Below are 27,378 nucleotides of genomic sequence, written 5' to 3' on the forward strand. Positions count from 1 at the left end.
CCGGCCGGAGGGGGCGGGGCCGAGGGCTGTCTGGCTCAGCTCTTAGGGCCGGGTCAGCGCCTGAGCTGCGGACACGGGTTATCGCTTTGGCGTCTGTCACTTCTGTCGCCACCTCCTCTGCCACCAAGACTGGCCTCCGTCATGAACCCCGACCTTCGCAAGGAGCGGGCCGCCGCCACCTTCAATCCGGAGTTAATCACGTACATCTTGGATGGCAGTCCGGAGAACACCCGGCGCCGTCGAGAAATCGGTGAGACTGGAGGGCCGGGCCTCTCTCTTCTACCGAAAGAGGCGAAAGACCCCCGTGAATGAGGATTTGGGGCCTCTGGAGTTTAGAGGAAGCCGAGACCCCCAACTTCGATGGGCGCCCGGTGGCAGGATTCAGAGGGGATCGTCCTCCGTTCTAATCTGCTGGGATTCAGGGAGGGTGAACACTTGTTTCTCTTGATGTCATTTAACTCCCTTGCAGAGAACTTGATTCTGAACGACCCAGACTTCCAGCATGAAGACTATAACTTCCTTACTCGAAGCCAGCGTTACGAAGTGGCTGTTAAGAAGAGTGCCACCATGGTGAAGAAGATGAGAGAATTTGGCATCTCAGACCCTGAAGAAATCATGTGGTTTAAAAAGTAGGTGTACCTTATAGTGTATGCCCAAACTACAGCTGGGTGTGTGTGTGTGGAAGGGATGTCTTTTTATCTTGTATGGCGTTTAAAGGCTTAAATTGAACATTTCATGATTCAATTTTATGTGTGAAAAATGCTATTACTTTTGCATCTAGGTCTTTTAGTGAGATAGTGTGCCATATTTGTAAAATGCTAATAATGAACGGTTGTGTCCAAATTTGGTTTTTTTATTATTATTATTTTAAAAAATTTTGAGGGCTGGTGAGATGACTACCCAGCCTAATCATCTGATTTCAATACCCAGGACCCACATTGTAGAAAGAGAATCACCTCCCTCAGATTGCCCTCTCTGACCATTTGCTAGAGGTGGCTGTTACACCCCCCACCACACACACACAATAAAAATAAGTTTTAAATTTAATTTAAAGAATTTTTTTGAACTAGGCCATGGTGATCCATGCTCTAATCCCAGCACTCTGGAGGAGGCAGAGCCAGGCTGATCTCTGATTTTGAGACCAGCCTGGTCAGCAGAGCCAATTCCTGTCTATCCTGTCTGTTTCTGTCTGCAGGACAGCCAGCCAGGGTTACACAGGGAAGCTGTGGGAGACGGTGAACCAGAAGGCAGGGCAGATACTAGGGGAGCCCTGCAGGGACTGGGGGAAACAAACAAATACTAAAAAAGCCTTTTGTTCCAAACACCCCCAATGAAAGTTAAGTGCAAGGTGAACCTGCACTTTGTAAGAAAGCTTCCTGATTCCAGGGGTGTGGCTCAGTGGGACACAGGTTGCCTAGTGTCACTAGGCTGTGGGTTTGATTCTCAGCACTGAGGACAAAAAAAAATAGGGAAGAAAGTGGCCCACTGATTTTCTGAGGAACTGTAGTTGCAAGACCAGACATTAACTGTTTTGGAACACCAGTAAATCTTGTCTTTACGTGATGGGTATTTTGAGTATAGAATATAGGAAATGTGAGAGTCTGTGGAGAGCCCGTCAGGCCGCAGAATGGGCCTGTGGTCTCAGAACCTCATTCTAAGAACCTCGCATTGTGGGACATGATGAGGGCAGTTCCTCATGGTTGTCCTGCCTGGAAAGCTCACCTTAGTCCTGCTGTTCAGGAAAGCAGCTTTCACTCATCCTGTTGTTCTTTGCTTTTCAGTTATATATAAGGGGACTGGAGACATGGCTCAGTGGTTAAGAACACTCATCTTCCAGGGGACCCAGGTTCCCCTGGGCAATTCCCAGCACCCATATGGCAGCTCACACCTGTTTTTAACTCCAGTTCCAGGGTATCTGACACCCCTTCGTACACATGCATGCAGGCAAAACACCAATGCACGAAGAATACATACGTTTCTAAAAATACTTTTTAAAAATTACATATAAAGACCCTCCCCATCCTTAAAGTCATTGCAGCACAAGGGTTTGCCTGCAGCAGCCCTGCTGCTTCTCCTTTATTTCCTTTAAAATCTCTTTGGGGTTTACATAGTAGAGGAACTATCCAGTGTTCTCATTAATAAAGATAAAACCGGGAGGCTGGAGAGATACACCTCGTATCTCTACACCAGTAGAGCCCTTACCTAGATGCACAGTTACCTAGGTTCAATCCCAGCACAGATAGATAGATAGATAGATAGATAGATAGATAGATAGATAGATAGATAGATAGTAAGTAAAGGGGGTCAGTCAGCTTTTAAGAGCACTGACTGCTCTTCCAGAGATCCTGAGTTCAATTCCCAGCACCCACACCGTGTCTCACAACCATCTGTAATGGAACCAAATGCCCTCTTCTGGCATACAAGTGTACTTGCAGACAGAGCATTCATATGCATAAATAAATAAACTTTTTTTAAAAAACAAAATGAAAGTTTTAGACCAGAAGTACACTCAATTTTGCCTAGCATGCTCCAGATCCTAGATTAACTCTGCAACACCTTAGCAACAGCAAAAGATTTTGTTTTTATTTTCTTTTGAAGTTTTGCTTTGTTTTGTTTTGTTTTTTGAGATAGATTAGTCTCAGTCATTTTGTAGTCCAAGCTGGCCTCCAACTCCAAATATTCTTTCTGCCTCAGCCTCTTAACTGCTGGGTTACAGATGTCAGCCACCCTGCGTGGCTTAAAAAGATTAAATGTTGTTAAAAATATGCTTTCAAAAACTAATATAAACATTGCAAGTCCTGCCCTTCTGTGGTAATGGGCATTTCTTTTTCCTTTGAGTTATAGATGCAATGCATTCAGAGTCTGCTTGTGACTTAGTTTACTCATTACTGTGACAATGAAATGGTTTGCTCTGCTCCTTAGGCCTTCCTCAGAACTCAACTTAATCTTACTAGTCAGAAATACTAGTTTGCTTGTGCCTGTAATCTGAGCACATGGGAGGTGGAGGCAGGTCACAGTCATCCTTACATAGATCCAGCTTGAGGACAGTCCAATCTCTGTTTACAACTTGCTGTGCTTAGTTTTGGCAGCCCAAATCAGAAGACTTACCAACTTCCAAATACTTATTTTTGTTTCTAAAGCTTGTAATTTGTGGGATTTGAGTTAAGTCCCAGGAAAGTGTTGCAAACTGGACTGAGTTGGGTTCACAAACAAAGATTGCTGAAATTTTTTGTCTTCTCAGTACAACATGGAGGAGTGCTGTTGTGTTTGGTAGAGTGCATGATACAGCATATTTCATAACCCTTGTAACTGCACGACATGCAACCAGGCTCAAGTGAGGTCACTAGACCTAGAACAAAGTCCTTCCTCTAGACTGAGCCTCGATTTCGAATGAAATACTAGCGATAAGTTTCAGTGGCCTTTGAGACAGAGAAGTGTTCCCAGGACGCGAGGGGAGATGTGTTTACGTTGGAGGAGGAGACTGGAGGTTAGCCTTGGTACTGACTGCTGTCAAGGCTCTCTGTGAGCATATAGGTCCATCTGTGTCTTCAACTCTGACTGAAACTCAGCATCAGAATTTTATGTGCTGCCAAGAAAAACTTATCATTATTCTTTCTTGCCCAGTTTCTTTTTTTGTCTTAATTTTTATCATCATTATTTACTTGTGTGTTTGTGTGTGTGTGTGTGTGTGCGTGCGCACGTGCGCACGTGTATGCATGTGCCCAAGGTTAGGGGCATTCCATGCAGCTGGAGTTAAAAGCTGCCTGATATGGGTGCTGGGAGTTGGACTCTGGTCCTCGGCAAGAACAGTACATGTTCTTAACCACTGAGCCATCTCTCCAGCCCTCTTGCCCAGTTTCTTGTCATTTGATATAGATGGCTTATTTTTCACCTAGTAATAAAAATTTAGAGGGGAAAAAAACCCTTACCATAATTATAAAATACAATGGATAGATGCTCAATGAGGGCTGAGTACTAGAATTGAGGCACAAGGATTTCCAGGAATTTAGGGCGTTTACTGTTCTCTTTGTTATGTGTTTATATAACTCCCCCCCCCCCCCCACCTGTTTGTTTTTGGTTTTTGAGGCAGGGTTTTACTGTGTAGCCTTGACAGTGTAGATCAGGCTGGCTACAAACGCAGAGATGTGCCTGCCTCTGCCTCCTGAGTGCTAGCATTGAAGGTGTGCATCACCACTGCACCCAGCTCTTCCTCCTCCTCTTCCTCCTCTTCCTTCTTCTCTTCCTCCTCCTCCTCTTCCTCCTCTTCCTTCTTCTCTTCCTCTTCCTCCTCTTCCTCCTCTTCCTCCTCCTCTTCCTCCTCTTCCTCCTCCTCTTCCTCCTTCTCTTTATCCTCCTCCTCCTCTTCCTCCTTCTCTTCCTCCTCCTCCTCCTCTTCTTCCTTCTCTTCTTCCTCCTCCTCTTCTCCCTCCTCCTCCTCCTCCTTCAAATTCTTCTTCCTCCTCCTTCTTCAAATAAGGCTTCTTTTTTAAAATCTATTTATCTATATTCTGTGTACATTGGTGTCTTGCCTGCATGTATGTCTGTGTGAGGCCGTCAGATCCCCTGGAGCTGGAGTTACAGACAGTTGTGGGCTGCCAGGTGGGTGCTGGGAATTGAACATGGAGTACTTTTAACCGCTAAGCTATCTTTTCTTTCACCTCTGTTATTTCACTTTTTTTTGTTTTGTTTTGTTTTTGTTTTTTTGAGACAGGGTTTCTCTGTGTAGCCCTGGCTGTCCTGGAACTCACTCTGTAAACCAGGCTGGCCTCGAACTCAGAAATCCTCCTGCCTCTGCCTCCCAAGTGCTGGGATTAAAGGCATACGCCACCTTGCCTGGCAGTCTCCCAGTTTCTATAAACCTAACCTGACTATCTTGGCCATGGCCTGTCAGTCAGGTGGCTAGTTCTATACCTCTCTGCTCCACTGCTGAGGTCTGTCCTGGTCCCTCTGTCCAGTCTGTGTCTCTTCTTCCAGCATCCTTCCCCTTCTCCTGCCTTCCCCTCCCCCTTGAAGTTCTGCCCTCCACTTCTTGCCCAAATATTATTACAGCTAATCAGATACAATTCTATATTGCCTCAGACTAGTGAGGAGGAATTAATATTTACAGAATATGAGGCCATTGGTAGGCCATAGAAATAACAGTACCAAGATCCTGCCAGCATTTAGCTCTTTGCTGGTCCAGCGCCATACCTTCGCCCAGTGTACCCCAACATCTCCCTATGGAGCTTAAGCATTCACTTTTCCCCCCCCCCCCCATCCCAGCTCTAGGTGTTTATGGATTCTCGAGTGTGTACTACCACTTCTCGCTGCAGTCTGTTCTTCAGCTGAATTTCATGTGGTTTACAGAAGGGGGAAACAACAAAAGTTTTAATTAAACTTGAAAAACAATAGCATATGTGTCCTGTTTGTCCCCTCCCCCTCTGTCTCCTCCTTCCAGTCAGGGTCTCACCATTGCAGACCTGCCTGGCCTGGAGCTCACTATGTAGAGTAGGCTGCCTTTGAACTCGTCATATGTCTGCCTGCCTCCGCCTTCTGAGTACCAGGCTCATAGAATATGCTGCCATGCCCAGCTCCTCTCATTTTGCACAGGAGCTTTTGGGTTAATATCCTTATAATTACATTTTCCAGTTTCCAGACCATTTTACTGAATTGCTCAGTCTTTTCATTTTCTTCATGGAAATGTGGGTGCATTATATATTCACCATTTTTGGCTCTTCAATTAAACCTTATTTCTCAGAACTTCCCGTGTTTTCTCTTTCTACCCATCCATCCATTCATGAGGGAGAGGGGAGGAAGTGTGTGAATAGGTGGTGATCTCAGTGAGACTCAGACACCTCGGATGGATGCTATGCTGCTCTGGCCCTGGAGGTGATGTAAGGGTCTGTCCCTCTCCTCGGGCTACTGGCGCTCAGCTTCCTCTCTCCCTTTAGATTCCTCTCTCCTCCCATTTTCCATCTGGTTTCTGCTTTGTAGCCCAGACTGTCTTCAAACTCAAGATGCTCCTGCCTCATCCCTTTGCTGTTTTCCTAAGCATGTTCGACTCCAGCTTCTATACAGTTTAAAATAACAGTTGACGAATATGACGTTACAGAAATCAGAGACAAAAGGCAGTTCATCATTGGGAGCTTTTTATTATCATCTATGTAGTGGTTTGTTTTTTGTTTTCCAAGTTTTTTTATGTAGCTCTGTCTGACCTGGAACTCTCTCTGTAGACCAGCCTAGCCTCAAACTCACAGAGATCTACTTGCCTTTGCTTCCCAAGTGCTGGGATTAAAGCCAGTCAGCATCGCCTGGCTCTTCTGTGTACTTATTGTGTTGGCTAGTCAACTGTCTCATGGGCTTTAGGGCATTTGTTTCCAGCGTGCCCCAAAAGCAATTTTTTGTTTTGCTGGGCAGTGAACAGAGTGTCTTCTGCTAGACAAAGCTATGCAAAAATATCTTGCCCCCGCTGAAAGGTGACCTTTCTGCCCTAACCACACAACTGAAAGCATTGATGGCGGAGCAAGCGGTCACTGAGCAGCATGGTAACAGTCCCCAGGACCGCAGCAGTCGCACCCTCCAGTAGACATGTAGTCACGTGAGCTCATCTGTGTTGATTGGCAGCATCAGTCTCAGCCTCAGTGTCTCGGAGTGGCTGTGGTCAATGGAAAGCAGGAAGAGTCCAGGGCTGCTCTGTGTGGTGTTTACCTCTGAGATGGAACAGTAGGCAGTTGCTGTGGTTGCTGTTGCTCCGGCTTTATGGTGACGGGCCCCGTGGAGTGACAGTCTTCCCTTCCTACTGTAGTCAGTCCTTGTGATGAAGCCCAAGGTCTCCTGGATGAGAAGTCTTCAAAGTCACTTAGGTGACACATCATGTGTACTTCCAGTTCTTTGGGTGTACAATGGGCCAAAATGTAAGATGGACCCTTAGAGGACCCGTAGGAAGCATGTAACAGGTGTGCCTAGTTTGTGTCTTCACTGTTGCATGGGTTGTTTTCTGAAAAGGCAGTCGAGGGCCAGATTTCAGCATCATGTGTAGTTTCCTTAATCTGAAGCAGTGTTTGATGGCCACTGGGGGTGATTTTTAATGCTCGCATTAGATATCCTGGAGACCTTTAAAGATCTGTGATCCTGCCCTGAAGTACGTACTTGTTCCTCAGGGCACTTGCTTAGGTCATCTGGGCAGAGACTGTTCTACTCCTCATGTCAGGTCCAGTGGTGAGTGCCTGTAATCCCAGCACTTGGGCCAATGGATGAGGATGCCTGGGTGTCTGAGACTACACTGACCCACGGAATACATTCTGTGTCAGCCAGGGTTATGTAGTGAGACCCTGTCTCAGATTTTTTTTCTTTAAATTACTCTCTGTTGTTTTTTTTAACAGCTATATAAAGAATGTTTTGTGGCGTTCCTTAACTTCAAAGAGAGTTAAACCTGAAAGTAACACAAAAGCTACTCACACTGACTCAGAGCAGCCAGCAGCCAGAGGAACAGCAAAGGCCATTGTTTAGATAAGTGTAGAATTTATACAAGACTTCTTTTTTAAAAAACGAAACAAGAAGTCTTCGATTGTGTCACGGATGGAACTAGACTGAGCCTGCCTGAGGTGCTTGGTCTGCCCCCAGCACCAGAGAAGAAACAAAATCTGGCCCTGAGGTGAGAAGAGACGCTGCAGGAGACCTTGCTCTTGGCTCTTGGCTTATAAAGTAGTAAATCTTACACTTCATTCAGTAGATGAGATCTTCAGCTTTCCGTCCTTCATCCTGAGGGGCAAGATTTTTTTTTTGTCAAGAATGTGAGATTAGGGGCTAGCAGAGTGGCTCATGGTGCTTACCACGGAGCTTGACAGATGGAGTGTGCTTTCTGGAAAGTAAAGGTGGAAAGAGAAGTGTTGCACACAGTTGTCCTCTGTCCTCCACATGTGTGCTGTGGTACACATTGCCTTCTTCCCCATGTCATGCATGCATGCATGCATGGGCGTGCACACACACATACACTAATCCTAATAAAGTGATAATAAGAGAATGTGTGGTGGACACAGTCTGTAGCGTGAGGCTGAGACGCTTTTCTTTTCTCTCCTGTAGACTACATTTGGTCAATTTTGTGGAACCTGTTGGCCTCAATTACTCCATGTTTATTCCTACCTTGCTGAATCAGGGCACCACTGCCCAGCAGGAGAAATGGATGCACCCTGCCCAAGAACTCCAGATAATTGGCACCTACGTCCAGACGGAGATGGGCCACGGTTAGTCCACATCCGAGGGTCCTGGGGTGACCACTTAACGAGGTCAGGAAAGTGACTCCTGCTGTTGGGTTTTCCCTTCCTCTCCTGCTGCCATGTGTTTGGGATTTTATTTTTTTAAATTGTTCCATCAAAACCTAGTTTCTCTTTCTGAGTTTATTTCCTCAAAAAAATAGGTCCAGGGCTCTGATGAGCATCTTCAGTGTCACTCCTTAAAGCTTGTCATTGTCACAGACACAGATACCTATTGATAACAGCTGCTCTGCAGCTTCGAGAGATGGCATTCAAAGTTATCAGAGCACCCAGCTATGTTGGTATGTGTAATTGTGAAGGACTCTGTTGGAAGCTCCTCTGAGTGTTGACGCCTCACCAGTGTCTAGAGGTGACGTCAGAGGTACGGGTGTAATGACACAGTAAAAGCAGGGAACAGTTCTGCTCTTGCATTGCCTGCTAGCTGCTCCAAAGTTTGTAAAACGAGGCCTGTGGTTTTCTCTGGCTGTTTGTCATACAGTTCCTCTGTGAATGTCTGTGGGTCCTTTACTGCCAGTAGCTTTGGATAAATCCTTCCTAAATGCTTGGGTATAGTCAGCAAGTTACAGTCTCAGTGTTGAATAGGATTGTTTTCAGAGACAAAACTCATGGTAAGTCTGCATGTTTTAGCTTTTGTTGTTTGCTTTGGTTTTTAAAGACAAGGTTGGCCTTGTTAGCCTTGAGCTGCCCTTGAACATGCAGTCTTCCTCCCTCAGCCCCCTACATGATGGTAAGTTTGCACCATGTGCCCAGCAGGTGTGAGTGAGTGTTTTAGATTTGAGATGGCCACCTCATACGTCACTGCCATGGCGGAGGGAGTTGGGCATGGGAGAGCAGTCTTATAACCCAGCACTTGGGAGGCCAACGCAGGAAGATTGCAAGTTTGAAGTGAACCTGGACTTTGAAGTTAAACTGTCTCAGAGAACCATACAGGGTGTGGGGCGGATGCTGAGCAAATCTGCATTATAATCTCCAGGGGACCATAGAAGGTGTGTGTGATCTATATCCCAGACACCCGAGGCTTTATTCAGGATGCCAACACTGACAGGGCAGGCCTAGAAGAACATCTCCCGAGGGGAGAAGGCTATAATATTGTGACTTCCTTTCTGGATGTACTGACTTGCATTCTTCATAGGAGGCCTTCTGTGTGAAGTGTAAGGAAGTTAATGTGTCTTTTAGTCTTCTCTTGTTGGCCTAATTTTTCTGCTTTAAGTTTAGAGAGAGGACAGACTGAAGCTTGAGCTCTTAGCTGAGATCAGAAAGTGAACTCATACTTCTTTCTCTGGACAAGTTTGTATACTTCTAATTTGGGATTTTTTTTTTTTGTATTTGAGTCAGTTCAGTTGTGTCTCTATAGAGCGCTGCCAGGGTGCAGTTGTAGAGGATTAAGTTTTGCTTCTTGGTGTTTTGTTCATTTTTGGTCATCTTTTCCACCCTACCCTCATTCTGTCCTGCAGGTTAAGAGGTCAAACCTGTTGGTTAATTTGCGTTTGACAGTATTACCGGATAAAGAACAGGTTAAAACACAGTCCTTTCCGAGTAAGGAAAAGGCAGATCCCTGTCAGCTCTGTCTTTTCCCTTTTATGCCTTCCTGTCCTTTCAGACATACCAGGAAATCTTGACAGACCTGTCTCTGGGTCTGGAGCCTCAAGCAAGGAGAGGCCTGGGCTGAGGAAGATGCTCTGCAGGCTCCAGTGTTGGAGGGACAGTGTGGAAGTCAGGTGTACATTCTTCAGGTCACAAAGCAGGTGACCAGCTGAAGATCTTGCCACTGATAGGGACTGTGCCTTTTGCCTTAGTTCCCAGTACTGCTTTGGTCTAGGAAGGTGAAGCTTCTGTTATACAGATGCTGCCCTGGAAGACACGGTCCTTTCTTCCATCAAACTTGAAAGATAAAGTTGATCTTATGAGTCTTTAATCCTCCTGCATTGTGGCTTCACTGCTGTCCCCCGTCCTAGTCTGAGCTCTTCCAAGCTGACTGGACCCTGTAGGTTCCCATGAGACTTGTGTCTTGGGCTTGGGTTATTGTAATTTTCTCAGCTTTATTCTGTCAGTCTGTCTGTCTTTTTCCTTTAGTGTTGGGATGGAACCTAGTCTTTGTGCTTGTTAGAGCAGCACTCTACCACTGATTGGAATCCGTCGTCCCTCCTGGCTGCTGTAATCTAACTTCTTTATAAGAGCAATGCCTAGCACACAGGAGGCCCTCAGCTCAACTCCCAGCACTGCAGTGGAAAGAGAAAAAAACTGTGTATACACAGATATTTGTTTATAAACATATATACTATTTGGGGTTATGCCTTTTGTCTATTATTATCAGAAATGAATTGCTCCATTGAGGAAAAGAGCTTTTTTCTTTTTTCTTTCTTTTCTTTTCTTTTCTTTTTTTTTTTTTTTGAGTCAGGCAGATCTCTGTTAGGTAGAGGCCAGTCTGATCTACATAGTAAGTTCTAGGCTGATCAGAGCTTCACAGTGAGACCCTGTTTCAAAAATAAAACAAAACACTTAGATTTATTTTTATTCTTTGTGTGTGTGTGTGTGTGTGTGATTACCACAAGTGTGTTGGTACCCTCAGAGTTCAGAAAAGCATAGCAGATCCCCTGGAGCTGGAGTTACAGGAGTTGAGAGTCCTGGGTGAGTTCTACATGAGTGCTGAGACCTGAGCTCAGGTCTTTTGGCAAAGCAACAAGTGCTCTCTCCATCTCTCCAGCCCCTTCTTTTTGTTTTGGGTTCTAAGTAGCTTGGAACTCATTACACGGAGCAGGCTGGTCTGGAATTCCCATCAGTCCTCGCCTCTGACTCTGCAGTATGGGGATTGCAGTTGAGCCCCGTACCTCACAAAGGGGGATGACCCAGGCTAGCTTCAACCGTCTGATGCCCCTCCCTCCTACGGTATTTGCCTGCCTAGGGTGCAGCTCCAGCTATTGACTGTGATTCTGATCTCACCTTGACAAGTTGAAAATAAAAATATTGCAGGAATTCGAGGGTTCTGGCAAAGCTTTTTATTTTCTTTGGAAGTAATTCTCTCATGCTCTTCTTAGGCAGAAACTAGCTTTTTCCTGTTAGTCAGATCTTTGGCAGGAGGGTGTTTGTGGGAGACAGGGCTTGTCAAAGTCCCTTTGTAGACCAGCCTCAAACTTGTGGGGATCTTCCTGCCTGATTATAGGCGTGAGTCACCAGGCCTGGTTTCTCTTTGGCTGGAACTTGGCTTCCTGCAGGCTAGGCAGCCACTGTGCTAAAGGCTCAGCTGTGCTCCCAGCCAGAGCATTTTCCCCTGCTGTTGGCTGCCAGCCTGCCCAGCTCTGTAGCCTATGGAGGAGACTGAAGAGACCTTTCCACATAACATAATGAAGTGACTTTAACACTTCACCAAATGTAATGCTGGTGCTTTATAACTTATGACAAATTATCTTACAGTAGTATATATCCCTGTCATGCATAGTCAACTTCAGTAGAGAAGCTATCACACTCTTTGTACATTCCTAAATGTTATCTACTGCAACTAAGACTTCTGTTAGCTACAAGAGATGTTCTAACAGCGTCTGACTGTAGTACTTCCCCACCTTCTCTGGTGTATTTGACGAATCTGTGCTGTTCCTTCTGTAGCACCTCACACAGATACAAACCTTCCAAGTCTGAAGCAGGCTGCTTCCAGGCTCCTCATTCACTAGCAGTCTCAGATTGTTAGCAACACAGAACAGCTCTCCCGAAAGCAGAAATCGGGGTGTTCCCAGCCCCCAGGCTCCCCGTCTAGGTCAGGGTTACTGCTCTGGGGACCTGGCATGCGTTTCTTTTCCTTACTGGCTACTATCCTTTCGGGAAGGGAGTGCTGAGGGTTAAACCAGGGCCTAAGCACACTGAGCATGAATTCTACCCTGAGTGTCCCCCAGCCTGGTACTCACCCCATCCCTAGTTAAATCCAGGGCCTCCTGTAGGAGTTCTAGGTTTGGGTGTGGGGGATTAAAAGTCGTTTGGCTTTTGTCTGTTTGTGATAGAACAAACCCAAGGCCAATTGTTTTACCACTGCGCTATGCCACCATTACCAGCACTGGCATTTTAAAAGCCATGAATGAACAAAGCATCTTGGGGCAGAAGACAGGGCTCGGCAGTTAAGAGCACCGTCTGCTCTTCCAGAGGACCTGGGTTCAATTCCCAGTACCCACATAGCAGCTCACATCCCTGACTGTAACTCCAGTTCCAGGGCCTCTGACACCTTCACACAGACATACAGACATACAAAGCACCACTGAACATAAAATAAAAATAAATTATATATTAAAAAAAGAAAAGGGCATTTCAGGATGCAATTGGTTGGTTTCATTTGGCTTTTAAGGTAGGATTCCTCTACATGGCCCAAGCCGGCCTTGAACTTAAATCCTTCTGCCTCTGCCTCCTCTATGCTGGGATTATAGGCACGTACCATCACAACCAGTTCCGTTGATTGGTTTCAATGTTTTTCTCTAATTTTAAAATGACTACAAATTCACAGGAAGTTGCAAAAGCAGCACAAGAGTCCCCACAGACCTTTCGTCCTCTCTGCCCATGGCCGACCTTTTGGGATTTCCAGTTTTGATATTTCTAAGGATTTTGGATGGTCTCAACCCATGTTGGACTTGGAGATTAAGCTTGCCGACCAGAGACCAGAGACAGGACTAGATTGCAAACCCTTGTCCTGGTCTGCCACCGCCGTTCTGACGCAATGTGTCGTGTGGCCGTCCACTTTCCTTTATTCTCTATGAGTGGGGAAGAGTCACTGTATCTCTTGTGAATGGTTAGCTGGAAGTGCAGCCGCTTGTCCTGGAGGGGGCCTGGTAAGCTCCTGCTTACCTGGTAAGCGCTGCTTGTCTCCTCCCCAGCTTAGATGGGGCAAGCTGAGAGGATGAAAGGTATGTGGTCCAGGCTTCTTTGTAAGATAATGAAATAGCATAGTAATGTAACACAGCCTGTCATGCACAGGTCTGTAGTTAGCAGCTATAATGGTCGTCACTAGAAGTTGCATGTCTTTAATTGCTGCCATTGTTGGGATGAAGAGCACTGTCAGTTTTTGTGTTAATTTGCACCAGTAGATCCTGGCTGAATATTTGATATGGTGAACTTGAATGAATTCGTTATGTGAAGACTGTGGATCTGTCCTAGATATTTTCTGAGCAAACAGTATCCCAGTCTAGACACTTCACTGAAATTGCATCCAGGAAAACCTTAGCCAGGGTTCGTTTTATCACTGAGAGAACTGCCATGTTCTCCTGTTTCTGCCCCACCCAAGGGCACCTTTGCTCCCGTTCAAATCTCCTTTCCAAATTTTGATTTCCTTTCATCTAATCAGCAGGCCAGAGTCTTGCCTTGAACACATTGTTCTGTGCTGTGTGGTCTGGGTTTCCACAACCCGTCCCTGCTGCTTAAGAGCGATGCCGTTGTTGGCTCTGCCAGCGTAAGAAAGATGCACGTTGTTGAGAAGCATAACTAATACAGAAAAGGGCAGTGCTCCCGTCCGTGGCGAAGTGCACCTGATCGATTCATACTCACAGTTTGTTTTTTTTCCTTCCCTGCTCTGTTCACTTTTCTGATTCTTACACACCTGGTGACACTTCCCTCAAATGCCTGTCCTTGGTCTTTCCTCGAAGCTCTGTGCACCGAGGGCATCCTGAGCCTTTGGACCTCCACTTGGGCATGTTCCTGCCCACCTTGCTTCACCAGGCCACCGAAGAGCAGCAGGAACGCTTCTTCATGCCAGCCTGGAATTTGGAGATCACGGGCACTTATGCGCAGACAGAGATGGGTCATGGTACAGTGTATTTAGTCTACCTTCTGCAGGCCTGCCTAGGTGGGGCTGGAGGTGGTGATTTTTTCATGGTTTCTGAATTGGTGTCGGTCTGCCATTCATTTGCATCTGTCAGCTTATTCCCATATTCTGAGGAGTCAAAGTGTGTGTTCTACACAGCCTCCTTGGTGTGGAATAGTATTTTATAGGTTCCTCACAGGATGCAGCGTGGCGTCCAGTTGAGTTCAGCTGTGCCTGTGAGGACACTCCATCTTTACTGTGCTGTCTGACATGGCCCCCATGGCTTCTTAGGCAGCAGAGTTTACTGAGTGCCTGGTTTCTTGACTTTTCCTTTGAAGGCTGTGGCTCACAAACTGTCCATTTCTGTGGCTCAGTTTGGAAATTTCCAGATGTTTCAAAGTGTTCAGCGAGGCCTCAGAGGTTCTCAAAGTAGCTTGTTAAAAGGTCCTCAGTGCTTATTTCAGTATAAAATGCCAGCCACATTTTAAAATAGTTCTTTTCAAAGAATTACAATGTATAACGGTCCATCTCCAGCAACACATGAGACTAAACACCGACTTCCCCATGAGAAGCACCGAGGTGGAGCCTGGCCCACAGAGTGAACCCAGGCCTTGTTGGACCTATAGATTATTAAATGTTTTCAAGTTCTTAGTTTCCATTTTAGTGGTCATTCTAACACAAGCTGCAGTGAATGTACAGGTCTAACTGGAGTCTGATTCTATCACACATTGCTTAACGTTCTCACAAGTACAGAGGTAAACAGCTCAGTAGAGTCAAAGTTGTCATGTTAAAACGTAGGAGTAGGACCCAGGCTGGCAAGGTGGCTCTGCACTAAAGAAAGGTACTTGCTGCCCAGCCCCATGTTCTATTCCCAGAACCCACTTGGCAGGTGAAAAGTGACTCCCAGTAATTGCTGGGGCTCATGTGTTTACACAGGGCACGTGTGTACACAGAGTAAATGTTGTACACAGGGCACGTGTGTACACAGAGTAAATGTAATGTTTGTTTGTTTTTGTGTTTTGAGACAGGGTTTCTCTGTGTAACCTTGGCCTTCCTGGAACTTGCTCTGTAGACCAGGCTGGCCTCAAACTCACAGAGATCCTCCTGCCTCTGCCTTTCAAGCACTGGAATTAAAGGAGTGTGCCACCACTGCCCAGAGGAAATGTAATTTAAAAAAAAAAAAATGTAGAAGAACTGAGTTTAAAGGAAAGTAGCCATCTCTGTTACATAGAAGAACACAAGTTGCCTCTACATTTTCTTTCATTAGTCTCAATAAATATGGTATATCCACTGAGCCACACTTACAAGTGGGACGCTCAGGACACTGCTGCTTGTGGCATAGTGGGAATTGTCTAATGGGACAGTGACCGTGCTGTGCCCGTCAGTCACCGATCGTTTACAGACTCATTGCTGGAATTTAGCTTCTCTGAGGTCTGGCTGGTCTGTTTTCTTCCCTCTCTGCTATACTGAGGCCATGTGACCTGTCCTTAGGAACTCACCTCCGGGGCCTGGAGACCACGGCCACATACGACCCCAAGACCCAGGAGTTCATACTCAACAGCCCCACCGTGACTTCCATCAAGTGGTGGCCTGGGGGACGTAAGTTGAATTTTTTTCTTTAAACATGTTTTGGATGTTTGTTGCTACTGTCAAACATTTTGAGGACTTATGAGACTGTGATAAAGACAGAGACAGTTTATTAAAGAGAAGAAAGGCCTTTCCAGGAAAGGAAGTGAGGTGACGGGCAAAGGCAGGTCCAGAACCAAAGCCTGCATTGCAACCGGAGAGCCAGAAACATAAAAAATCAAAATACTAGAACATAACCAAGTGTGGTACACGCTTGTAATCCCAGTGCTCGGGACTCAGAGGTGGGAAGGTCAGGAGTTCACACTCACAGTCCCAGTGCTCGGGACTCAGAGGTGGGAATGTCAGGAGTTCACACTTACAGTCCGAGTGCTCGGGACTCAGAGGCGGGAAGGTCAGGAGTTCACACTCACAGTCCCAGTGCTCGGGACTCAGAGGTGGGAAGGTCAGGAGTTCACACTCACAGTCCCAGTGCTCGGGACTCAGGCGGGAAGGTCAGGAGGTGAGACCTTCCTTGAACAGGAAGGCACCCCTCCGTCTTGCTGTTGCAGTTGGGAAGACTTCCAATCATGCGATAGTTCTGGCTCAGCTCATCACTCAAGGGGAGTCCTACGGCTTACACGCCTTTGTTGTCCCTATCCGTGAAATTGGGACCCACAAGCCCTTGCCAGGTAAGAATTGTTCATCTGATATTAAGGTAAAAATTAAAACTGCAAGGGGCTGGAGAAATGGCTTAGCAGTTCAGAACACTGGCTGATCTTTCAGAGGACCAGGGTTCAGTTCCAACATTTACATGGTGGCCCACTGCCAGCTGAAACTCTAGTTCCAGGGGATCCAGTATCGTCTTCAGGTCTCCTGGGGCATCAGGCATGCATGTGGTACATGGGCATCCATGCATGGAAAATACCCACGTACATACAACAAAGTAATGAAAATAAGGACCGGCCCAGTTAAGCGGAGCCGAGGGAGGCGGGGAGGAGCCGAGGGAGGTGAGGAATTCCCAAACATGAGCATCACACGTGCTTCCTGTTGTCTGTGGTAGGCATCACTGTTGGAGATATCGGCCCCAAGTTTGGTTATGAAGAAATGGATAATGGCTACCTGAAGATGGACAATTACCGTATCCCTAGAGAGAACATGTTGATGAAGTATGCCCAGGTATATTTGTTTATTTGCTTATGTTATGTGGTAGTAGATTGTTATTGATGGAGCAGGTTTTCACTGTGTACCCCAGACCAGCTAAGCTCAGGATCAGGACAGTCTCTGACGGCGACTTAGAAGCAGTTGGGATGTGTGTGTGAAAAGTATCACCTGCTGGGTGAACCTGTGGCTCTCAAGCCTTTAAGTAACTTAGAATCATCTGAAAGGCCAGTTAGACCTTAGCTTGTTAGCCAAGTAGAGTGTGTACTTGAGAGGCAAGCGGAAGTGAGTTCAGGGTCAGCGTGAGATACATAGCAAGCCCATGTGTTGTGGTAAATCTCCAACCCAATAAGACAGGTCAAAGAAAACTCAGTCATTATGAATATACACTGCACGCCTAGACTGGGCAGGTTTACCACTACACTACTCTGTTCCCCAGCTATGAGATCCCTCATGACTTGCGGTTTCTCCAGGCCATGTGCTTCTCCTCCATTGTCCTTCCTCCTCTTCCCCTTCCATCATCCTCAAATCAAGCTGTGAGTGAAATTTAGTATTTCAGATGAGTTGCCTGATCCTAATGAAGCCAGGTCCCCTGCTGTTCCAGGAGGCACACTTGGAGAATCAGTCCATGGTTTTGTCACCTCGCAGAGAGACATTTCCGCCTGTTTATTTTCACAGGTCAAGCCTGATGGCACGTATGTAAAGCCTTTGAGTAACAAGCTGACGTATGGGACCATGGTTTTCGTCAGGTCCTTCCTTGTGGGAAGTGCAGCTCAGAGTCTGTCCAAGGCGTGCACCATTGCCATCCGGTACAGCGCTGTGAGACACCAGTCTGAAATCAAGCCAAGGTGAGGGTGGGCTCTGAGAGAAGCTCAGTGCTGAAGGCTTGCTCTCCCCCTGTTCTTAAGAGAAAAGACAAGCATGGGGAAGGGGATGGCATCTGAAATGTATATAATAAAATATCAAATAAAAAAAGGAATACTAATGCTGGGCGGTGGTGGCGCACGCCTTTAATCCCAGCACTTGGGAGGCAGAGGCAGGCGGATTTCTGAGTTCGAGGTCAGCCTGGTCTACAGAGTGAGTTCCAGGACAGCCAGGGCTACACAGAGAAACCCTGTCTCGAAAAAAACCAAACCAAAAAAAAAAAAAAAAAAGGAATACTAAAATAAGTTCTATGATAATTAACAGTTTATAAATCAAATTTGTGTAATGCACCATTTGAACGTCCTTAAACCCTTACTTCAGACAAATAATTCGACAGCTCTGTCAGCATACCGGAAGTCAGCTCTGGCTTTCTGCCCCGGCATCTCTACTAATGTACTTATGCTGCTTACCAGATGCTGAAAATTAAAACACATCAACCAACACACACACACACAGAAGAGGAAAGATGAGAATAACCACTTTACCCACTTCCCTACCTTGGCATCAGCCCCATGGTGCTAGGTGTTAATCCAGGACCTCACGCATGCCAGGCCTTTAAAGGATATAGCACTTAGTATCCATGATGGGAGGAAGTGAGGGCAAGTGGGCTGCCTCTGTCATCTCCAGAGTCGTGGTTAGAATGCAGTGTGTTGACCCCTGTGGTAGGCTGGGCCTTTTATATCATCCTCTTTACATGTGAGTGGACCATTGGGTTTCTGGGTAGTTTGGAAATGTAGTTGTCTCAGTCATACTGGAAATGCTGCAGCAGTTAGAATACTGTCCTATTGTCAGTGCAGTAGAGTGAGCCAGAGCATTGCCAAGGATGTGGTGCTCACCCTTAATCCCGGTATTTGGGAGGCAGAGACAGGCAGGTCTCTGTGAGTTTGAGCCAGCCTGGTCTACAGAGTGAGTTCCAGGAAGCTGGACTATGTAGGGAGACCCTGTTTCAAAAAAAAAAAAAAGGGAAAAAAGAAAAAAGATTCTGACCTTATGGAGACAGGGACTGCCATTGTGACCTGTGTGATGTCAGGCAGATTCCCTGACCTCTCATTCTCCCGTCTGTAAGATGACAGCAGCGATGCCAGGCGGTGGTGGCGCACGTCTTTAATCCCAGTACTTGGGAGGCAGAGGCAGGTGGATTTCTGAGTTCCAGGACAGCCTGGTCTACAGAGTGAGTTCCAGGACAGCCAGGGCTACACAGAGAAACCCTGTCACGAAAAACCAAAACCAAAAAAAAAAAAAAATGACAGCAGTGGGAGCACTGCCTCCGGGAAGGGTCTGTGAGGAGGAGTTCACTGCCGTGTAGAGCACTTGGACTGAAACCTGGAATGTCGCAGGTAAACATTTACTGTTTTTTCTCTATTAGTGACCCGGAACCACAGATTTTGGATTTTCAAACCCAGCAGTATAAACTCTTCCCGCTCCTGGCCACTGCCTATGCCTTCCACTTTGTAGGACGATACATCAAGGAGACCTACCTTCGAATTAATGAGAGCATTGGTCAAGGGGACCTGAGTGAGCTGCCTGAGGTACGTACAGACACGCTTTCCTCGCTTTTCATATTCCACCAGGGATGCTCTTAGGTTCGTGTCTGCCTAATGGCAGATATCCAAAAGCTGCACGTTGGAATTTCCTGAAAGGAATTACAAAATCCCGGAACTTTTTTTCATTAAAAGCTGAGATGTCAAGAAGAAATTTTTATGAATAGAATTTAAAAGGAGAGAGATTACTGTTTGGCCAAGTATAGTAGTTGAGAAAGAGGTGTGAGACTATCACTACTAATTCAGATGGGTCAGGTGACTGCCTCCTGGGCTGTTGTGCACACAGCTCATTCTGACAGTGAACAGCACACTTAGGAGAGGATGTGTTTTCTCATTAGAAGGTGGGTTTAAAGCCAGGGTTCTCATGGCCTGTGCTTGTCCCATAGCTTCATGCCCTCACCGCTGGGCTGAAGGCTTTTACTACCTGGACAGCCAACGCTGGGATCGAAGAATGTCGAATGGCTTGCGGTGGGCACGGCTACTCTCACAGCAGTGGGATTCCAAACATTTACGTCACGTTTACCCCAGCCTGCACCTTTGAGGGAGAGAACACTGTTATGATGCTACAGACAGCTAGGTGAGAGTCACACCGCTGGCTTCTCCTCCTGGGGTCGTCTCCACGGGCTCTCCTGCTTCCCTTTCTCCACCACGAAGACAGGCAGGCTCTTGCTTCCATCCTGATGCACTTACCTTGTGGTTTGTCTTAGTCCAGGTCACTGTCGCTGTGATGAAACACAATGCCCAAAGCAACTTGGGGGAGAAAAGGGTTTTTTAAGACATAACCTGTCCTTTTTTTTTTTTTAATTCATCCTCAAGATCTCAGATTAATAAATACCACAAATTCGAATCACAATTACAATTTGAAAGTTCCACAGACTTTACCAGTTCAAACACTTTAAAAGTTTAGCCTGTGAGACAGTTCAGCAGTTAAGAGCACTGACTGCTCTTCCAGAGGACATGGGTTCAATTTCCAGCACCCACATGGCAGCTTACAACTGTCTGTCACTCCAAGATCTGATACCCTCACACGAACAGATATGCAGGCAAAATAGCAATACACAAAATAAAAATAAATTTTAAAAAAAGTTTTATCTCAGCCGGGCGGTGGTGGTGCATGCCTTTAATCCCAGCACTTGGGAGGCAGAGGCAGACAGATTTCTGAGTTCAAGGCCAGCCTGGTCTACAGAGTGAGTTCCAGGACACCCAGGGCTATACAGAGAAACCCTGTCTCGAAAAACCAAAAAAAAAAAAAGTTTAGTCTCTGTAAAAATCCAAAACTCTTAGAAATTCGAAGTCTCCATGGTGAGCGCCTATATCATCAAAAGTAAGCTAAATCCCTTCCTACTGAGGAGAGAAGAACCGGGGCACAGTCTGTACACAGCAAACCCAAACTCCAGCAGTGTAAATAATGTCATGTCCAGTGTCTAGGATTCCCTCAGGATCTTCTGGGCTCCTCCACTGGCTTGGGTCACTTCAGCTCCTACCCCTGTAACACACACAGCCACTCTTCTAGGCTCCAGCTGGTCCACTCCACTGCTGCTGCTGTTCTTGGTGGTCATCCCATGGCACTGACATCTCCAATTCACTTGTAGTCTTTCAATGTATCTAGGCTTCACCAATAGCCTCTGCTGGCCCCTCTTCAGGGACTCCAACCCTGACACACAGTGCCAAGCCTCAGCTCCTCTCCATGACCCCTTCCTGCCTTCAAAACCAGCACCACCCGGGTGACTCTTACACTACCCAGTTCAGCTGCCAGTCGGAAGTATGATGTTGGCCACCTCTGGACCACAGCTTCTGTGTGCCGACCCTGAGGCTTCACCTCAGCGATGCTGGTCTCTTCTTAATCACAGCTGATTCTTCAGCTCCAGCTGACCAGACATCACAGATTCATCACATAAAATGCATGTAGAGTCTTTGTGTCCCTCTGAGACGTCACAAGCCAGGCCTCCGTTGTCTGCACTGCTCTCCACATTCTCACCGTGCAGCCTCCCACAGGACAGCTCCCTCAGCTCTCAACTCTCAAAGGCTTTTCTAGCCCAAAGTTCCATAGTCCTTCCACAATCCTCCCAAAAACACGTGGTCTGGTCTGTCACAGCGATAGCCCACTCCTGGTACCAACTGCTTTCCTGGTTAGGGTTTTCTGTTGCTGTGATGAAATACCACAACCAAAGCAACTTGAGGAGAAAAGGGTTTATTTAGCTTACATCACTCGGTTCGTCATCAGAGGAGTCAGGACAGGAGCTCAGACTGGACAGGAGCCTGGAGGCAGGAGCAGGTGCTCGTCCTCCTGACTTTCTCACTCTGCTTCGCTTTGTTTCATTAATTTATTTACTTTATTACCTGATCAAAGTCTCCCCTCCTGCCCCTCTTCCCAGTCCTCCCCTCTTACCTCCCCTCCTGCCCCTCCTTTCTCATTCTCCTCAGAGTAGGGGAGGCCTTCCAAGGATATCAGCCCTCCTTGGCATATCAAGTTGCAGCAGGACTTGGCACACCTTCTTCTGTTGTAACCTGCTTTCTTACAGAAGCCAGCACTGCCAGCCCGGAGATGACACACGCAATGGCCTGGGCCCTCCCACATCAATCACTAATTAAGAAAATGTTCTATAGAAGTGGTTCTCAACCTTCCAAGTGCTGCGACCTTAAATATGTTCCTCATGTTGTAGTGACCCCCAAGCATAAAATTATTTTAGTCACTAACTTTGTAACTGTAATTTTGCTACTGTTGTGAAACATAATGTATATATCTCTGTGTTTTCCAGTCATCTGAGGCCACCTCTGTGAAAGGGCTGTTGGACCCCAAGGGTCATTGCCTTCAGGTTGAAGACTGCTGCTCTACAGGCTTGCTTAGAGCCTATTCTTGTGGAGACATTTTCTGAGTTCTCTTCTCTCAGATGACTCTAGCCTGTATCAAGTTGACATAAATTTAGTCAGCATAGCATATGACCACCCTAAGCAGGTACTGAATGCCTGTCATGTAGTGTGAAGTCATTTCAGTGGAGTTGCTAAAAGCATGTGCTCTGGTGGTTTCTAGGTTCTTGATGAAAATCTATGACCAGGTGCAGTCGGGGAAGTTGGTGGGTGGTATGGTCTCGTACTTGAATGACCTGCCGAGTCAGCGGATCCAGCCACAGCAGGTGGCAGTCTGGCCAACTATGGTGGACATCAACAGTCTGGACAGCCTGACCGAGGCCTACAAGCTTCGTGCAGCCAGGTGAGCTCCCCTCATGGGTAAGAGGCTGGCTGTGGGGGCCTTGTGGCTGGGAGCCAGGTCTGAGAACCATTGTTTTCTCAGCTCTCTGCTCTTCCTTCTTGTTTAACAGATTGGTAGAAATTGCTGCAAAAAACCTTCAGACTCAAGTGAGTCACAGGAAGAGCAAGGAAGTAGCGTGGAACTTGACTTCTGTCGACCTTGTTCGAGCAAGTGAGGTCAGTGGCGGCCTCTCCCCTCACCCCGCTCCGCTGCCCTGCCTTAGTGCTGGGTCACTGTGGTGGTAGCCTTCCTTGAGGCAGGCTGGTCTGGAACTCACCAGGTAGCCAACACTGACCTCCAGCTCCTGGCAGTCCTGTTTCAGCCTCTCAGATGTGGGAATCCGAGGCATAAGCAGCACACTCTCCTTTCCAAGGATTCCCACACCCCTCTGTTTCCCTTTCTTCTAGGCGCACTGCCACTACGTGACCGTTAAGATCTTTTCAGATAAACTCCCCAAGATTCAAGACAAAGCCGTGCAAGCTGTGCTGAGGAATCTGTGTCTCTTATATTCTCTCTATGGGATCAGCCAGAAAGGAGGAGATTTTCTTGAGGTCAGTGTTTTGAGACAAGTCTTTTTGTGTGTGTGCTTGTTGTTTGATTTAACAGTTGTCTGTTTATAGTCCTGTGTGTGTAATTTGTCTGCTCTGTGCTCCTTCATTTAATTTTTTCCTTAGGGGAACATCATCACAGGGGCTCAGATGTCACAAGTCAACGGTCGGATACTGGAGCTGCTCACACTGATCCGCCCCAATGCTGTCGCTTTGGTGGACGCCTTTGACTTTAAGGACGTGACACTCGGCTCTGTTCTCGGCCGCTATGATGGGAATGTGTATGAAAACTTGTTTGAGTGGGCCAAGAAATCCCCACTGAACAAAACAGAGGTAAGGCTAACAAAAGCTGCTTCCGAGCTTCTGAATTTTTCATTTAATTTTGTGAAGGTGCTAGGCATGGACCTCAGGGTGCCCTGGCAGGTGCTAGGCAAAAAACTTCTATAACTCTAGCTCCAGGGGATCTAACACCCTTTGTGACTCCCGAGGGAACATACTAATACAGACACATGCACATAAATAAATGGAAAAACTGAAAACATGTATTTAGTTAGTTTTTTCAAGACATGATTTCTCTGTGTAGCCATGGCTGTCCTGGCAGGTGGATCTCTGAGTTTGAGGCCTGCCTGGTCTACAGAGCAAGTTGCAGATAGCCAGAGCTACACAGAGAAACCCTGTCTCAAAAAAAATGAAAAAAAAAAAACACAAAACACAAAAATATTTAAATTCGTTTTTGTATAAGACTGATATATTTTATTAATTAAAATTTTGCTTTTTTTTTTTTTTTTTAAGAAAAATGGAAACTTACCAAGAAAGTCCCTTACTCATGGTCTCCACTTTCCCTGTAGGTCCACGAATCTTACCACAAGCACTTGAAGCCCCTGCAGTCCAAGCTTTGAAGCTTTCCTGGGGACAAGTCTGAGCTCCACAAAGCAACGGAAAATCTCTCCTTGATTGACTAATCCTTGCGAAATCGTCATCAAATTTGTGTAGCTATAGAGCAAATGATGGGTTGACCTTTTCCTCTCTATAAGTAAAGAGAAATGAACAGACTTTAGAGATTCAATGAGAAAGTCAGCATTTTACGTGTAGTAATGCAGACAGAGACTTAGGAACCCAGAGAGCTTGAGAGCTGTGGGCTTGTGTTTATTTGTACTGCTGCTAACCTCTGTAGGCCTTGACTCTGGGGGAATTAACAGATTAACTACAAATACTTAGCTATTTTCACATTTTTACTGCTAATCACTGAATATATGTTTTTTAAACAAAGGTGTGATATAGAGTAGAACTTTCCAGACTTTCTGATCTCCCACTAAGAACAGGAGTTTAGGGGCCGGAAACTAATAGAAACCCTGGTGTGGGTCCGTGGCCGGTACATATGCCCCTGCTGCCTGTTGTGTGGGTGTGTCACCCTTTTTAACTGTCACATTACCATAGTCAACAAGAGGACTCCTTAAATTACCTACCCACTGAGAAACCAGAGCTCCCTCCCGATGGGAGTGAGCACCTGCTCCAGGCTCAGCCTTCCTGGTAGTGGGCCTGCACCCTTTACTCCACCTTCTGACATAGTTAAGTTGCTTGTCTTTACCTCCAGGCTTTCGCCCATTGCCTGGGCTTCAATCATGGTGGCTGACCTTCCCTTGCTTGCTTGCCTTCTCCTGGAGGAGATAATAGAGATAATAACCAGTTTTTCTAAGTCTAGGGAGAGCCCTCAGCTATGGTATTACTGTATTTTGGTGACTTTGTTAAGTAAATTTCCTGGGACAATCCAGATTTGAAAGATTCTGTCTTCTTGTTGTCATAGCTATTAAAATGCTCAGTGGTCACCAAAGTCTTTGACATAAAAAAAAATAAATCGGGGTTGGGGATTTAGCTCAGTGGTAGAGCGCTTGCCTAGCAAGCGCAAGGCCCTGGGTTCGGTCCTCAGCTCTGAAAAAAAAAAAAATAAAAAAAAAAAATAAATCACTCAGGTCACCTTTTACACCAGAAATAACAGGAAAGCCCTGGGCCACAGCCATCTGCTGAGAGTGTTAGCTGAGGAGGTGGATCAAGAGTGAGTGCTGGCTGTGGGGGTTTCCTGCTGAGCAGCTGCCTCTGTGGTAAGCTGCTAGCAGTCTTAAGAGGCAGTAAAGCGGCCCCTTCATATGCACAGCAGCCTCTATAATCATTCTGACTTTAAAGCTGAAACCTGCACCTTTTGTAGTATATGTGTGTATGTATTTTTTTGTGTGGTGATTTTTTTTTTTTCTTGAGACAGGGCCCAGAGTGGCCTTGAACTCTGATCCTCAGCCTCCCAAATGCTGGGGTTACAGGTGTGTGCCGACATGCCTGGCTAATTGGAATTCTTGGTCCTTAAAAGCACAGTAGAGAGATCATTGTAACCTATAAGTCTGTATCTGTGACATTTCTTTTAGAACAGTTCTGAGAACACAGTATAAATGGAGTGGAAATATCGACCTCTGACATAAAATCAAAAACATCAGATTTGTTGACACAAGCCTTAACCTTTCTCCTGGAATGACTGATAATCCCTGAATATTGACAATAAACAGTGTGTCACCTTGTTGGGATTTCTATTGACAGTAATTCATATTCTGGAAAATAACAAATAAATTTAAATGACTGAATCTTGACTGTTACATGTAGACTTATTTCTGACTTTAAATTCTGTATTCAGAGGCGACTGTTAGTAGGCAGATGCATAGGCCTTGGTTCTCAGCAGCGCTGAAGAGGGCATTTACACCACAGAACCACCTCCAACTAAACAATGAGTAAAAGTGTGGGAGCAAAGACAGAGACAGATAGGTGTGTGTGAGCCTGAGGCCAGCCATGTTTACATACTAAGTTCCAGGCAGCCAGAGTTGCACTAGCAGTTTTTCTAAGTGTGTATGGTTGCTTTGCCTGCATGTGATCTCTGCACCACACGTTCAGTGTTCTTGGAGGCCAAAGAGCACGATGGACCGCCAGGAACTGGAATTACAGAGAGTTGTCGGTCCTCCATACAGGCAACTCCAGTTCCCAGGGATCTGAGATCCTCTTGTAGTCAGACTCTAAGGCCATTGCACACACATGGCAAGGAAGAAACAGAAAAGATTACTGTTGCTCAACTCTCTCGAGAATCTCCTGCCCAGGAACGGGCCCGCCCACTTTTAAGGGAAGTCTCCCACATCAATTGACAGTCCCTTCCACACATACCCACGCCACCTTCCAGATGTTTCTAGATAAGCTGACAACACTAGCTTCACAGTGCCCCTTGGTTGTCACCTTCTGGATAAGTGAATTTAGGTGCTTTGCTTATTGTTAGGCCTGCAGACTTCTCTGTGGTTTCACAGAGCTTAGAACCTGCAGTGCTTCTTGGGCCCTAAAACCCTAAAACTCATAGTGAGGTTTTTGTTGTTTTGGTTTTTTGATACAGGTTTTCTTTGTAGCCCTTGCTATCGGCTGCCTCCTAAGGACTGGGATTAAAGGCATGTGCCATCACCGCCCAGCCTCATGTTTTAATCTTAATTCCTGGCTTTCCTTCACAGAACAGCTTTTAGCTGCAGCCTAGAACTTTACAAATTCATCACCTAGAGTTACCTTCAAAGGAAGAGAATTAGGTATAGGGCCAGCAGCTTCCTCAGTGACAGGTTCCTGAAAGGGGAAGAACCAGATCAGGAAATACAGAAAGGAACATTTGGGGTCAGTGTCATGGAGTATCCACCAGAGAAGACTGCTCGAACATGGGTTTAAGCCAATACAAAGTCCTTATTTGCTGGCTGGCAACTGTACTGGGTGTTTGGAATCCTAGTGTAGCCCTGAGCCTTTCTCAGAATGAGCTTTTAAACACAAAAGCCATGTTCTGGATTGACATACTTCAGTTAAGAACAGTTAGAAGTGGAACTACAGACTCCAAAAAGCAAGGTTAGTACATTGAGACTTTCCCAGAACTGTGGACTTTGATGGATTAGGTCTTCGTTTTAGTGTTGGCAGGTAATGCTGTCTGCTTACTGAGTTTTACAGCCTGAATGATACTTCCATCATGGAGTCAGTTGTGTTAAGGTCTTGGGGGCCTACTAAGTCTGGGGCTCTGTTACAGTCTGGAGGTCTCATCCAAGCTCTGTCTTAACTAATCACCTAACCTGTAGGAAGGCTTCCCAGAGGCCCTATGAAAGGACAAAAGGATTGCTAGCTCTGTGTGCTTGCCCAGCGGCAGACTTGGCAAGGTCTGGTCTGAGGCTGGGGCCAGGGCCTTGAAGGATTAAAGATTCAGTTTGTGGGAACTTGACTTTTCCTTCCTGAAGAGACTGAGTTATCAGTCCCAAGACTGTCCTGGGCTTGGTCTGTGGTACACCTGAGATAACCTGTTTTCCTTTTATACAACACT

General features: G+C 46.2%; 1 protein-coding gene across 3 annotated transcripts; it reads left to right on the forward strand.

Annotated features, from left to right (window-relative positions):
- Window positions 1-54: 54 nt before the first annotated feature.
- Acox1 (acyl-CoA oxidase 1) lies at window positions 55-25,639 on the forward strand. 3 transcript variants are annotated; one of them, XM_028752944.1, is made up of 14 exons: window positions 55-250; window positions 470-629; window positions 8,062-8,222; window positions 15,517-15,624; window positions 16,161-16,280; window positions 16,652-16,767; window positions 17,428-17,597; window positions 19,040-19,202; window positions 19,601-19,791; window positions 22,246-22,425; window positions 22,535-22,640; window positions 22,872-23,015; window positions 23,139-23,345; window positions 23,861-25,639. In XM_028752944.1, the coding sequence occupies exons 1-14, from the start codon at window positions 142-144 to the stop codon at window positions 23,909-23,911; spliced, it is 1,986 nt and encodes a 661-aa protein (XP_028608777.1). In that variant the 5' UTR covers window positions 55-141; the 3' UTR covers window positions 23,912-25,639. The 3 variants fall into 3 exon arrangements, with proteins under 3 accessions (XP_028608777.1, XP_028608778.1, XP_028608779.1); XM_028752945.1 differs by lacking the exon at window positions 8,062-8,222 and adding an exon at window positions 13,868-14,028; XM_028752946.1 differs by lacking the exon at window positions 55-250 and adding an exon at window positions 13,868-14,028 and having other exon boundaries at window positions 516-629.
- The last annotated feature ends 1,739 nt before the right edge of the window (window positions 25,640-27,378 follow it).

The sequence above is a fragment of the Grammomys surdaster genome, unplaced genomic scaffold (genome assembly GCF_004785775.1).
Source record: "Grammomys surdaster isolate TR1022 unplaced genomic scaffold, NIH_TR_1.0 125940, whole genome shotgun sequence".
Taxonomy (NCBI): Eukaryota; Metazoa; Chordata; class Mammalia; order Rodentia; family Muridae; genus Grammomys; species Grammomys surdaster.